The sequence below is a fragment of the Scophthalmus maximus genome, chromosome 22, assembly GCF_022379125.1.
Source record: "Scophthalmus maximus strain ysfricsl-2021 chromosome 22, ASM2237912v1, whole genome shotgun sequence".
In the NCBI taxonomy this organism is placed as follows: Eukaryota; Metazoa; Chordata; class Actinopteri; order Pleuronectiformes; family Scophthalmidae; genus Scophthalmus; species Scophthalmus maximus.
In genome coordinates, this window is record NC_061536.1 from 8,582,501 (window position 1) to 8,595,397 (window position 12,897).

Genomic DNA, 12,897 nt, shown 5'->3' on the forward strand with positions numbered 1-12,897 from the left:
GAGGCAAAATGAGCTCCATGTTCCATGTCTAATTTGTGTGTTGTTTTTTTTAATAATTGATTGAGTTGATCTTGTCCCTCGGGTTTGTAACCCTGGAATCCTGCCAAGCCTTTAATTAATTGGTGTCATGGTTATGTTTAAAAAAAAAAGGGATGAAAATCGAAAATGGTAATTATCTTGGGAAGAATGAAATTTTGGATGGTCACGGTACCAGCTCGACTCAACAGAAAGGCCTGATATTGTACAAGTTGTCATTTGATCCTTTATTGATTATTGCTATTTTGACAAATGAAAGATCTTACGAAAATGTCTATTTTATTCTAAATGAACTTGGCCATGAACTTGGATTTGTACCACGTCACATTTAATTTACAGTGACGCTGCATCAGTCACAAAAGCTTTTGAGGCTGGATTTCCTCATGTGAAGCCACAGTCACACACGTATGTAACACACAATTTCTCTCTGTCTGCAGATCCTCCCCTTGCTCCCACTCGCAGCCCTTCACTCTGTCATGGATCAGAGAACATGTCCCAAAGTGTTTTACAGGCAACACACGTGCAGCGAATCCCTGCATGCTCATGTGACTTTACAGCTCCAACCTTGTATAGTTCTCAAACGGAGTGACCACTCGTGCTCCTTAACACGACTTTGAACATGAGATATGTGAAGCAATGATTTTAGGTCTGGATGCAAAATATTGGGGAAAACTTTGTGGAGAGAATAAAATTAAAATATAAATCTTTTATACAATTTTATAATGTCAGTAATCTTCTGTGCACATGCAAAGTGTTTGTTTGAATGATCTCAATTAATGTTTAGAGTTGTTACATTGCCGTGTCTCATCCATTAACTTGGAAAGTACGTCATTTATATTTCTGATATGAGCAGGATTCAAGAGAGGTTTATTGTAATTGTGGAACTAAATTGCAGCAGCAGAGTTATGATATATAATTAAAAGATAAGAAAAATAATAAAAGTACAAAATCAAACTTTAAAGAGAAGAAAAACAGGCATTAGATAAAAGAAAATACCATTAAGATGCTGAAAATATGAATATCATAATACTGTAAGAATAAGGGAACATACCAGCAGCTATGTGTGACTGTATTTAGTCACAGCAGGACACAGGGGACAAGCAAAATTTCATCCATCCAATAATTGTTGAGATATTTTTGCTCGGACCAAAGCGGTGGATTAACACAGACCTCCCCAGAGCGATGCCGGCAGCGTGGCTAAAAATAGCCACATAGTGTATATATAGAAAATGTCATTAAACAAGAAAGAAATCCTTTTCGCTCAATGCAAATACAGTTCTGATCTGAGTATGATGCAAATTGAAACTGTTAAAACTTGAACGCGTCTTCCTGGCCTCTCGCTTCTAACAAGGCAAAGAAAGTGTCGTATTACTGTGAATCTCTGATAACCCTCGGGCCTCATTAGCTCAAACCAGGCCCGGTCCATACAGCTCTATTAAAACCTGATACTCATTACTCTGTGTGTGCGTTCGGTGTGTGTCTGTGCGGACACTCGGGACTGACCTCCTCTGCCTTTCACACATGACCTCTCGTCCTCCCGGTCCTCCTCTTCCCCGTTGGGCCCAACCTCTGCCGACCTCACCTCTGTTTCTGTGGACACCATAGGAATTAGAACGTGTCCCAAAGTGTCTGGTGTCTCGCCTTAACGTGCTCATTTGGAAGTGCTTGTGCTCCCCTACAAGTTGGAAAAGTGGTGAAAAATAATTTTTGATATGCATAACGGGTCTTGTCACGCTCCAATTTAACCTGTGGTTTTATTTGTCTTTCCAAAATCTAACAGTAAGAACTCTTATGTACACCAGGTGGCTGGTTGGAGCGATGCGGGACAGGCACATATGGCAGATGGGACCAGGTGAATGGCAGGCAGAGCTGGGGACGACGGGAAAGGACAGAGAATGTAGGGGCGTGCAGGTATAATTAAGCTTCTGGTCCCATTTTTAAGGTTACCACTTTAAAAGTGTTTCCTCTCCAATGTCACGAATGACTGGATGTCCAACCTTGTTCTGAAAGAGTGTATCGTCACATTTGGGCTGACGGACAAATTGCAGCATCGCGGCGAGCAAATGAAACACATGAATCTAAATATACATACACAAAAAATATACGGGCCTGAACTTACAAACGAGTTTTATGGCCTTAATTACTGATCTCCTTTTATTGGGGCCCAGATTAACATCCAATAAAAGTTGAGAACAGATTCCCCCAGTGAAATATGCATATGATCCTCACTAATGTTGAAGAAACCCTTCACTCTGTCCTCAGGGTTCAAATGGCTGTCGTGCAAACATTGTTTTGACGAGTGGTTTCATGGTGTGTTTTCGCAGCGGCTGATCTTTGCCGACTGTTGACACTGGCATTCGGTTGAAAGTTTCTTCCCCTTTTCTCCCCTGACTAATTTAAGATGTGTCATAACTAAATCGTGATGTCTGGTTAATCTTTCAGACCAGCTCTCAGCGGTTCGGGCCCCGCTCAGCCTCCATCCATTATGCCGACCTCACATGATCTAATTTACGCACACAAACTCTGTAGAGAAGAGGCTAACAAGAGGCGGCGAGTAAATTTTCCGCTCGAATTGGATCTGTCTGTGTCGAGTGTGCGCCGCGCCGCGGAGAAGCACATCTTCGGAGGCCGTGAAACAAGTTTTATGGTGGGAACGGATCAATCTGTCTTAAGTCACAGGGCTCTATCTCATGTCCTTCATTTGAAAATGCCTGGCAGAAAAATGTGTAGAGCTGGCAAAATGTCAACAAGCGTTCAGTGTGTGTCGGTGCGGGCGTTTGCGAGAGCACTTCTACCGCAGTGAGGACCAACAGGGTGACTGAGTGTGCATCTTTCTCTTGTGCGTGTTTTGAGTGTGTGCGCCAAGTGTGTGTGTGTGTGAGTGTGTGTGAGAGAAATATGAATTTGTTGGTAAATGTCAAGAAGTTGGCAGTCTAATGGTCGGGCTGACAGATGAGCCATAAAGCTATAAAGTGATTGGTTCGGAGATTCTCATTCATTCTAATGCAACTGTCATGGTGAAGGAGTGTGCATGCATGTGTGTGTGTGTGTAGTTTGTGTGACAGAGTACAGAGCAAAGCAGTTCAGTAGTGTAGTAGCAGTCGAACTACATCCAGATAGCTCGTCGGTTGAAACTTGTGTTCAACTCCTTGAGCCGTGCCTTGTTTCAGTTGTACTATTCGGTTTCTGAAATGGAAAAACTCAAGCATCAAGATGCAACGGACAAATGTTGTGCAGCTCTGAGGCGATGGTTCACAGGTTACTACCAGATGTCCTAGATTGCGTGAGTAGCTGGTGGAAATAAGGTTGGAATCAGCCATTACACTTAGAGTGTAAGACTCTGAGCTCCGTACTCTGAGGAGCACTTTAGGACAGTGTGGGCCAACAATGAATCCATCAAAAGACACGTGAACAAGAAATGATGTCATGGTTACCAAGCAAAGGGTTGCAGTCATTTATGGCCCAGAAAAAGCCTTTGGGTGCTTCCAGTTTCAATGCATTTACTTCTTTGCAAACCACATTCTGCTCCACCACAAAGTAAATAATGTGTTTTGTGAGAGAGTAATCTAATCTCTTGGTTCACTCGTTATGTTACACTGGCGATGCACTGTAAGTGCATGACACCGGGGATGTGCCGTGTCTGCTCCTTCTCTCTTGTCTGCACCAGCCGGGCTTGCAGATCAGAGATAACGCTGTAGGGAGTCATTTAAAGCTCCAGATTTTTGGCGTCAGTCCTGTCAACGAAACAGACACGAGATGGTGGAGGATAAAAGGACATTAAACTGCCTCGAGAGAGGACGAGGCAGGGATAAGGATCTATCAAGAATCGGTTCTTTTCACCCGCAGTGGGATGGTCACCGGAAGCAAAAATGCAAATTATTTTTCACACGCAAACATATCACTGTTATTATAGCACTAATAGGATTGTGTGTGTGTGTGTGTGTGTGTGTGTGTGTGTGTGTGTGTGTGTGTGTGTGTGTGTGTGTGTGTGTGTGTGTGTGTGTGTGTGTGTGTGTGTGTGTGTGTGTGTGTGTGTGTGTGTGTGTGTGTGTGTGTGTGTGTGTGTGTGTGTGTGTGTGTGTGTGTGTGTGTGTGTGGTTTAAAGCCATAAGCCCATATCCATGACCACAGATTATGTTATAAATAAATGCGTCTGAGCATGTGCATGTCCATGTTTGATTACGCTGTCACAACTTTGGAGGTGACATTACTTGAAATCCTGTTTCAATCTCATTCCGCTGTCGATCCTCATCCCCTCCGAGTTTGGAATTGACTATCAGCTTAAGTTGCCTTCCGCCATAAATTTAAATGTTTCTGTTTACGGCCGTTTGAAAATGGAAACTAACAAAATATCCTTGTGTTGGAAGGCGGAAACTCAATGACACACACACACGCATAGCTAATTCCCTAATTCCTTCCTCCCACTAAGGGGTGGTTCTACTGTATCTAAATATTTAGTGTTAATACATTTCCTTTCTCCTCCATGTCATCTCTGAAGGAGGAGTGTTTGTGCAGAACATAAGCAGCCATGTGATTTACAGCAACAGGTGTTGCTTAATTGGGCAATTCTGCCAAAATGGGCTACTTTTTCTTTAATTTGGCAGGGAAAAAAAATCATTATGGTGGGTTGTAATTGTAAGGCAAGGTTTTTTTTTTCCCACCCAGCCTTAACTATGAGGGTCTGTGGGTAGAGCAAGAGCACAGAGAAAGTTTTGTCTCTCCATGCACATTTAATGTCCAAATCCACAACGTGTGAGTGGTACATCACATTCAAGTGACATCCATCGTGACGTCACCCATTGGTTTGTGAACTGCTTCTCTGAACCTTCGAGTTTTGCATTTTGGTCGGCGCCATATTTGGAGGAGCAGAGGATTGGGCCTGACCGTGAGCTCGCCACACTGTACCAGCGCTCCAATGCATATGGTGCTTTATCATCTAATTTACTCCACATGGGACCATCATTTATTAAATGAATATGAAGAAGACTTGAAAGATGTTATTAATCAAGTGAGAATTTGAGTCATTTTCTGATGGACTTTAATAGTAACTAACTTATTTTTGCAACCAGGGAGTCGCCCTCTGCTGGACATTCAAGAGAATACTGATTTCAGGCACTTCTGCATTGGCTGCACTTTCCGGACCCAGTGAGTACTGTATGTCCATCTTTATATACAGTATAGTCATGATCACATCTTCTTCATCATCTGTCACAGTACCTGAATGTATGGTTCGTCACATTATATAGTTCAAGATCTAAATTCAATTTCATCCCTATTTTCAAACTAATAACTAGACGCACAGAGTGACATGTGACCCAAAAGATACTGCAAGAGGTAAAAGGATGCTTATCAGGCGTTTATCGAGAAATAGTTATGGCCCACATCGTCCCCAAAAAACTGTTTTACTTTTACTTTTCATTTTCTGTTTTCAGATTAACCAAATGAGATACAACACGTAAAATAAATTAGCTTAAGAAGTTTAGTGGGTGTATTTTGTTTACTTTGGAAAGCGCCAGGCTAGCTTCCCCCTCCTGCCTCCAGGCTTTATGCTAAGCTAGGATAATCATACCTCAAACTCTATAGCTCCATGTATGACACTTTTAAGATCTAACATTCAGCAACTGGTCCAACAACATCTTTACTGAAACACGTAACTACTCTTTCAAGAGAGTTTATTGGAATTCACTGTAGAAAATAGGGTGTAGAGTTATGTTGTTATTACAAAAAAATAATTTTACATGAGTTTATTTATTCATTCACGTTAAACAGAGGCAGTAGTAAGTGACATTGCAAGTAATACTTAATAACACGTTAAAGGCATAAAAGCAAGGTTTCTGTGCTTAAGAAAGGATCTACACTGGAAAATATTATGATCACTTTCAAGTGCCATGGTACTGTAGGATTTCTTTTGATGTCTTTTCTCAATTATACGTATTTTCACCATCCCACTCACTCACACCTCCTCCCCGTCTCGTTCCCTTTCATCTGGGTCTCAGCTCCTCGACTCTGGCCCACCACTCACTCACTCCTCCGTCGTTACCACATAGCACAGTAAACCCGCCGTCCTTCAGTCCAACCCGATTCCAACATGATGCTTTACGGGGTAAACACATTAAGATCTCAGTAAAGTGATGCCGTGGCACGAAAGCAAGCGGATTCGACTGCACGCGAGCTCCGTCGCTGTCCGGCTTCAACCTGTCGGGCCACCTCGCGGCCGCCATTCATTCATCTGATACTATCAGCCCGTACAAAGGACCCCGGGATTCAGCCGGTGTTAGTTTAGTCCCAGGAATCATCAGACGGCGCTGGGAGATCAATTCACTCCGAGTGTAATGACTATTGATTCTGAAGGAGCAGAGAGTCAGGGAGTGAGTTGAATGTATTCAGATAAAATAATGCCCTGCTCTCCCTCGCGTAACACCGCGCTTCTCTTCTGCTGTCGCCGGGTGAACTAGAGAAGGACTGGAGGTGCATCTCAAGTACACACACTGTCCCACTTCACATGCATACAGGTGTACAAGGGGGCGACTCCTTTCCGACTCACACTCCACAACATAAGACCACGCAGATGGTGTGGCGGCTTAGTGTTCTCTTAAAAATGGCCACAAGCCAATGCTTGTTTCTGATTGGTCTGCAGCCATCTATTAAAACGTACACATCAGACCTCGGGTCCTCATCCGTCCACCTGTTATTATCCACACAAAAATCTGGGGGCATGAGAAATTTGAATCAAAAGGGAAAACCAGTTTTTACACCTGGCTAAAGGGCGTAACAATTTTCAGCCTCCTTGTTTTCTTTTCGTTGATAAGTGGACAGGGACCGTAGAGGAGTAGGTGATCTTTGTGCATTAGTTTGATATTGGCCCATTTCATGAGTATTATCGCTAAGCTACGTAAGATGCCAGACTCGTATAGGTAAAGTTCAGTGTGTGTGCTGCTGGGAAGATAAAGACGTCTCTCCCCTTCGGTTGTTGAAAGTCACGGACATGTTCTACCATGTTTACATGGACTCACTTTTGAAAGAACCCAGAGTTGACCAGCTTAGGTCGTGATCAGAAAGGTGAATCAGTCTTTACTGCTGCTGTTCTTCCTCCGGTCCCTCTGTACTCCTCAGTTTATTTCGTCTGATGTGTCATCAAGGCCGAGAAATCCCCTGCGCACCAGACGGCTGAAAGACCCTTCTCCTTCATGGGCTGCCTCTGTTTCCTCCGTGTCTCCTCCTCATCCTCCTCCTCCTCCTCCTCCTCCTTCTCCTCTTCACTCCTCTCCTCCTCCTCCTCCTCCTCCTGCTTGTTTACCCATGTCGGCCTCCATTTTTCTCTTGCTCACGAGTCTGTTACATTTTCTCATTTTTAAAAAAAAAACATTTTCTTTAAAACTCTCCCTCCATTTGTCTCTCCCCAAGAGCAAAATCTGCCGACTCACCTGGTCTCAAGTGTGCGTGCGTGCGTGCGTGCGTGCGCCTGTGCGTGTGTGCGTGTGTGCGTGCGTGCTTGCGTGTGTGTGGCCCTGACAGGCTTTACAAGCTTTGTTGGGTCATGAATCTTTTACCCTTACCAGTCAGCACAAATTCATCCCCTCTGACGGACACACACATACATGCACACAAGCACACCTGGCAAGAAAAACAACTCCTGGATGGTGTGTCTTCTCCCTCTTTGTTGATCCTATATCTTAACTTGGTTAGAGAGGCTTGTAAAAGGACAAGATAACATATCAGGAAAGAGAAGGTAGACGAGAGCGGCCGAGATGGGTGGAGTGAGTGAAAAATGCAACAGAAGAAATGCTCAGGAGCAAGAAATCTTGTAGGCTGCCGAGGAAAGGAAGGGGAGAGCAGGAGAGCTGGACGGGAGAGAAAAGTTTGAGCTTATCTCACTGGCCAGGCTCCGGCGAGGTCACCGCAGACCGACTGAGGATGGAGGATGTACAGCAGACGGAGGTATAGTCACTCGTCAGAATGACTCAGAGCAGAGAGCGAGTGAGCATTAGAAAAAGATTAATCCGAGCAAAAAACAAATTTGTAAACATGTCATGATAAAAGACCGAAGAGGAAACTCTACAGCAAAGATTGGACACATTCGGTTGTGTTCAAATCTACAGACTACAATTTAGATCAAAACGTTTTCGGAACAGTAAAAGAGAAAACATTGGTCTTTTTTTGGTAATACTAAAAATGAACATGTTCTTCTGGATAAGTGAGCTGTGGTGACTGTGTGAACAATGACCATTGTCTCGCAAAGGCAAGGATGGAATTGGGGTGACATTGTTTCACTGCTGCAAAACCACTGGAGTAGGAGGTGAGAGTGAATTGCTGGGGATACAAAGAGTCTGACTTTGGCCCCGATGTTCCTCATCCCGTCTCCTCCAAACTCTCAACACTGCCGTCAAGTCTTTCAGCTCCGATGAATTAGCAACTTTTGCCTCATTGGCCTTATCCTACCTTAACCTTAAAAGGTGAGCAAAGCACGTGAGGCCGACACTAAAGGATGCCGTCTGACCAAGTCAGAACTGATCTCTTTCACTACTCAACAATCTCTGGAAACGCTAGATAATACAGTCTACGATTTAAGGTGTTATTAAGTCAACATGAAACAGGCTCTAGTAAAACACCTTGGTTCCCCCTGGTACTTGAATGTAGGTGCAGTGGAAGAAAAACAAGACTATGAGGAACAAGGGAGTAACAACACTTTAGAGGAGAGGAGAAATAAGAAAAAAATAGGTTAAATTAGAAGAATCAATAATTACAAGGATCCGTATTAAACATTAGAGACTAGCCAAGGTGTGATTCCGCTGCATGTTCACATTGTATTATTACATCATTTGCCTTATTGCCAATAATACAGTGAAGTAGAAGTGGTAAATGTGACAAACATAAATCACTGGAGTGTGGGTGTGTGAATGCACACCTGTAAATTTAATGTACACTTTTAGTGTGTATTTTCTCCTACACTTACACTGCCCTTAAACGCAATAATAATAATAATAATAATAATAATAAGCAACTAGGTTGTTAACACATTTGCCCCCCCCCCCAAAAAAGTCATGTTTTGTTATCCAGCACACCCTGTAGATATCCAGTATTTACAAAAATAATTTCAATACAACTTATTTCTCCCTTTCTCTTAAATGCCTAGCTGTTTGCCTTGTTTTTGTTTTTTTTACTTCGACTGCACCTACATTAAGTACAAGTGAGATACAGTGCAAGTGTTAACTTTTATTATGAACTCTTACCCAATCTTTCTCTAACCTTAACCAATCATCTCTCAAAGATAGAGAGGGATGCCCCTGCTCTGATACCAGCTGCTATCCCAGAATCCCTCTGATTCTGTTGGTAAACTAAAGAAAATCAAAAGGTGTTCATTTTTGTATCATCAGTCTGAGCACTGACAGAAATATTTTGTGTTTTATCTTCCTGCTTTGGAAAAAACAGCTCTCTCTGTCAACCTGCGTCAGTCACCTCAAGTATTTCCACAAAGACTTTTGACGACCAAAACGCATTTCTCTCTCTCTCTCTCTCTCTCTCTGTGTGTGTGTGTGCGCGCGTTTGTGTGTGTGCGCGCGCGCGCGTGCGTGAAGAGAGGGAATCGACAAGTGACCGCGGCTCCAATCAGCCAAGAAGGCCTTTGTGTTTGGAGCTGTGATGGGATGGCGATGCCGTCCCCGGCTGCCCATGCCGTCCCCGGCTGCCCAAACTACTGTACAGAAACCGCTGTCACATTGTGCTGGTTTTCCAACGCGTTACAGGGATGACACAAAGATACGAGCTGCTGCTGCTGCTGCACTGGATAATTCTCCATTTTAGGCTGAAATGTTGTTGGTGGACGTGTCTGCAACAGAGTTCTCCCCGTAATTGGTGTCGGACGCAGAGAGAAATCCTTGTCGTCGGATTCGGAGGAACCGGCGCACAAACCCGATGTTTGGTGATTAAAAGAGCAGAAATGGAGCAACAAAAATATTTTGACTGTTAAAGTCCTTTGTAGCTGCGCTGGAGGTGTCTCCGTGCCGTGTCACATCGCCAGCTTTACCCTGCCCGTCGCAGAAACACATACACACATGGGGAACAAAACTGTTTAATTTTTCACGCTAACATAGTACATCAGAAGCCTGCACCCCGGAACACACAAGACACGTCACATGATTTGATCACGCCGCCGCCATCGTAGACTGCAGGGAGATAATTGTTTTGGTTTTCCAGCTCAAAACTTTTTCTGTCTGGTTCACGCTTGTCGCCCTCCGGCAGTGTTTTCAGTTGGTAAAGACCAACAACAAATATATATATTTATATATTTGAAATGAATTCATCAGGTCACTGAGAAACAACTTCAAATAAATGTTAATGTTGCTCTCTCTGATATAAGGCGATGATGCTGTAGTCATATATGTCAGTGTTGTGTTGTGTTCAAGCCTCTGCTGCCTCCATGTTGGGGAAGTTCAAGGCTGGAAAGAGCAAATTCTAGGTAGAAATTTTTGTCTAAGCCCCGCCCCCCTCTCCTCTTTCTCCTTCCACTGTTCACTGTCAAACAACTACGACTCCCCCGCCCGCTCTCCTTCCATAAAGAAGGATTAAAAACATCCAAATGATCCTACGGTCCAATAGTTTCACCTCAAATGGGACAAAATGGCCAAACAAAAAAAAAAAACAGAGGAAAAGCACTGACAGCTTCACATGGGGGAGCCCTGAGTAAACAAACACTGATCCAGAAAGCGCTGATCCAGCCCTTCCTGGTCCTCCCCCGATGCAGTCGCTCCCCTCCTCTCTTCATCTGTTCATTAAGGTCAACCGGATTTTTTTTTGGGGGGGGGGGGGGGGGGGGGGGGAGGAGGAAGATGAACGGAGCGAGAGATGTCAGAGGATTTGGAGCTAATTAGGGGAGTAGGAGGCGAGGGAGGAAACAGACGAGTGAAGGAGAAGAGCAGAAAGAAAGAAAGAAAGAAAGAAAGAAGGGCAGATGAGGGGGGAAAATGGGGGGAAAATGGGAGAGACACAACGGAAAAGAAGGAGTGGGCAGGTGAATTTGCTCTGTTAGCTCCCTGGTGTTTAATATCACTCTCCCACTCTTTAACTCACCCTTCCCTCACCCTTTCTCCCTCCTCCATGTCCATTAATCCTCCTCTCTCTTTAATGTCCCCTCTTTTTTCTCCACTTCCTCCTCTTTCTCCCCTACGATCCCTCTGTTCCTCTCTCTTACCTCCAGTCGACTGATTTTCTCTGTTTCACACCTCTGCTATCAGAGGGGACTGGCCAGATGGATGCAGGTGTGTGTGTGTGTGTGTGTGTGTGTGTGTGTGTGTGTGTGTGTGTGTGTGTGTGTGTGTGTGTGTGTGTGTGTGTGTGTGTGTGTGTGTGTGTGTGTGTGTGTGTGTGTGTGTGTGTGTGTGTGTGTGTGTGTGTGTTAATCTGTGCGTGTGTCCTGAGGATTAGTCATGCTCTCCTGCCTCTGCTGCACTACCTACTTTCTGCCTCTCTCGCACACACACACACACACACACACACACACACACACACTGAAGTTGGCACTTGCATAAACAGGTTTTCTGGCGTTGTGCTGATCTGCCAGTGTACTTAGCTCCCGCCCAGGTAATTTTTCATTCAAATTGACCAGGTGCATAAAGATGGCAGCCTCTTGAAAAGGCAGTTTCAGTCTTCCCTGCCCATTCCCATGATGCCCTTCCAACATTTTGTCCGAACGCTGGCACTCTCTCATTAAATTCCCAATAATCACTTTATCGTTTTGCCTTTTGCCGTTTGTTTGATGTTGTTGACAGTTAACTGAAAGGAAATGTTTCATAAGCACACATGTTGTTTCTTGAATGACCTCAGGTCTGTAGAGGAATGTAGAGGATGTCTAAAACCTTGATCATTAAAGCTGCTGTTTCATGGGTGCAGTCTTGTGAGATACTATAAATATTTATAATCAACCTACCCGCCTGCCTACTGTACATACAGTACAAGGCCTCAGACATCATAGTCTCATCCTTAGCTCCTTACCCAAAGCTGCAATCTGATGAGTGTACGTAACTCATGTCAGACTTTTAGAGGTGAGTAATCACCTCTCCGAGTTTGTGCACTTTAACTTCCCCTGCATCCATAAATAATCGACGATGAACTGCTATAAAACGGGATTGACTCTGTGGATGATATGTAAGTGTTTGCCTCCTCAGAGTAGCTTATTTTTGGAGTGGAGTGGATTCTGGCAAGCCATCAACATGATTGTTTTTTGAATGTATGTATGTGTATATATTGACATCATTATGGTTTTTAGATGGAAACTTCTTAGTTAGCACAATCACTGTTGACCAGTAAGAATATGTCTGGTGATGTAGTAACTTTCCATAGAGAAAGTATGCTTTCATCCCATACACACTGCTCTGCTGCTCTAAATGTTCACCACGCTGCCAATTGTGTTGCTATCAACAGTTGACAGTAAAAAATCCACTGTTTACACTTGTTTGAGTAACAATTGCAACTGATTCATAAAAATTGTGAAATGATTGTTTCTGTTTTTAAAGGTTTGTAGCTCGAAGAGGAGCAAGTGGTTCTGAGTCTGGAAGCAACATAGCATTCTGAAGGTATGAAAAGAGATGCACCAGTGCACTGTTGATTTTTGCCTTTTCATGGGATTCACTGACAATAAGGAAAATATAGAATAAAAACATACCCTTTTAATTACTAAATAATCCACAGTGAACATCAATAATTCAATGTTATTGAACTCCAGTGGTTGTCTGCGCAGAGTACATTATTTTTCCATAAAAAAATAATAATGTTTAATTCATATAAATGCATTTTCTTCTATAGCATGTCCACAGAGGTGAACAAACACAAAAAGATCCAATATCTCATGGTAGCTTTGTTTATTTC

General features: G+C 43.5%; 1 protein-coding gene across 3 annotated transcripts in view; it reads left to right on the top strand.

Moving 5' to 3' along the window:
- The window catches only part of zgc:63863 (uncharacterized protein LOC393372 homolog), a 28,899-nt gene extending 16,294 nt beyond the window's left edge, over positions 1 to 12,605 (top strand). The window contains exons 10-11 of one of the 3 annotated variants that reach the window (XM_047329988.1): positions 1,839 to 1,947; positions 12,546 to 12,605. In XM_047329988.1, coding sequence (XP_047185944.1) covers positions 1,839 to 1,947; positions 12,546 to 12,603 — 167 coding nt within the window. In that variant the 3' untranslated portion in view covers positions 12,604 to 12,605. Of the gene's footprint in view, positions 1 to 473; positions 1,492 to 1,838; positions 1,948 to 5,105; positions 5,158 to 12,545 lie in introns of those variants that run through there. The other 2 variants (XM_035619980.2, XM_035619979.2) reach the window with 2 other exon arrangements.
- The last annotated feature ends 292 nt before the right edge of the window (positions 12,606 to 12,897 follow it).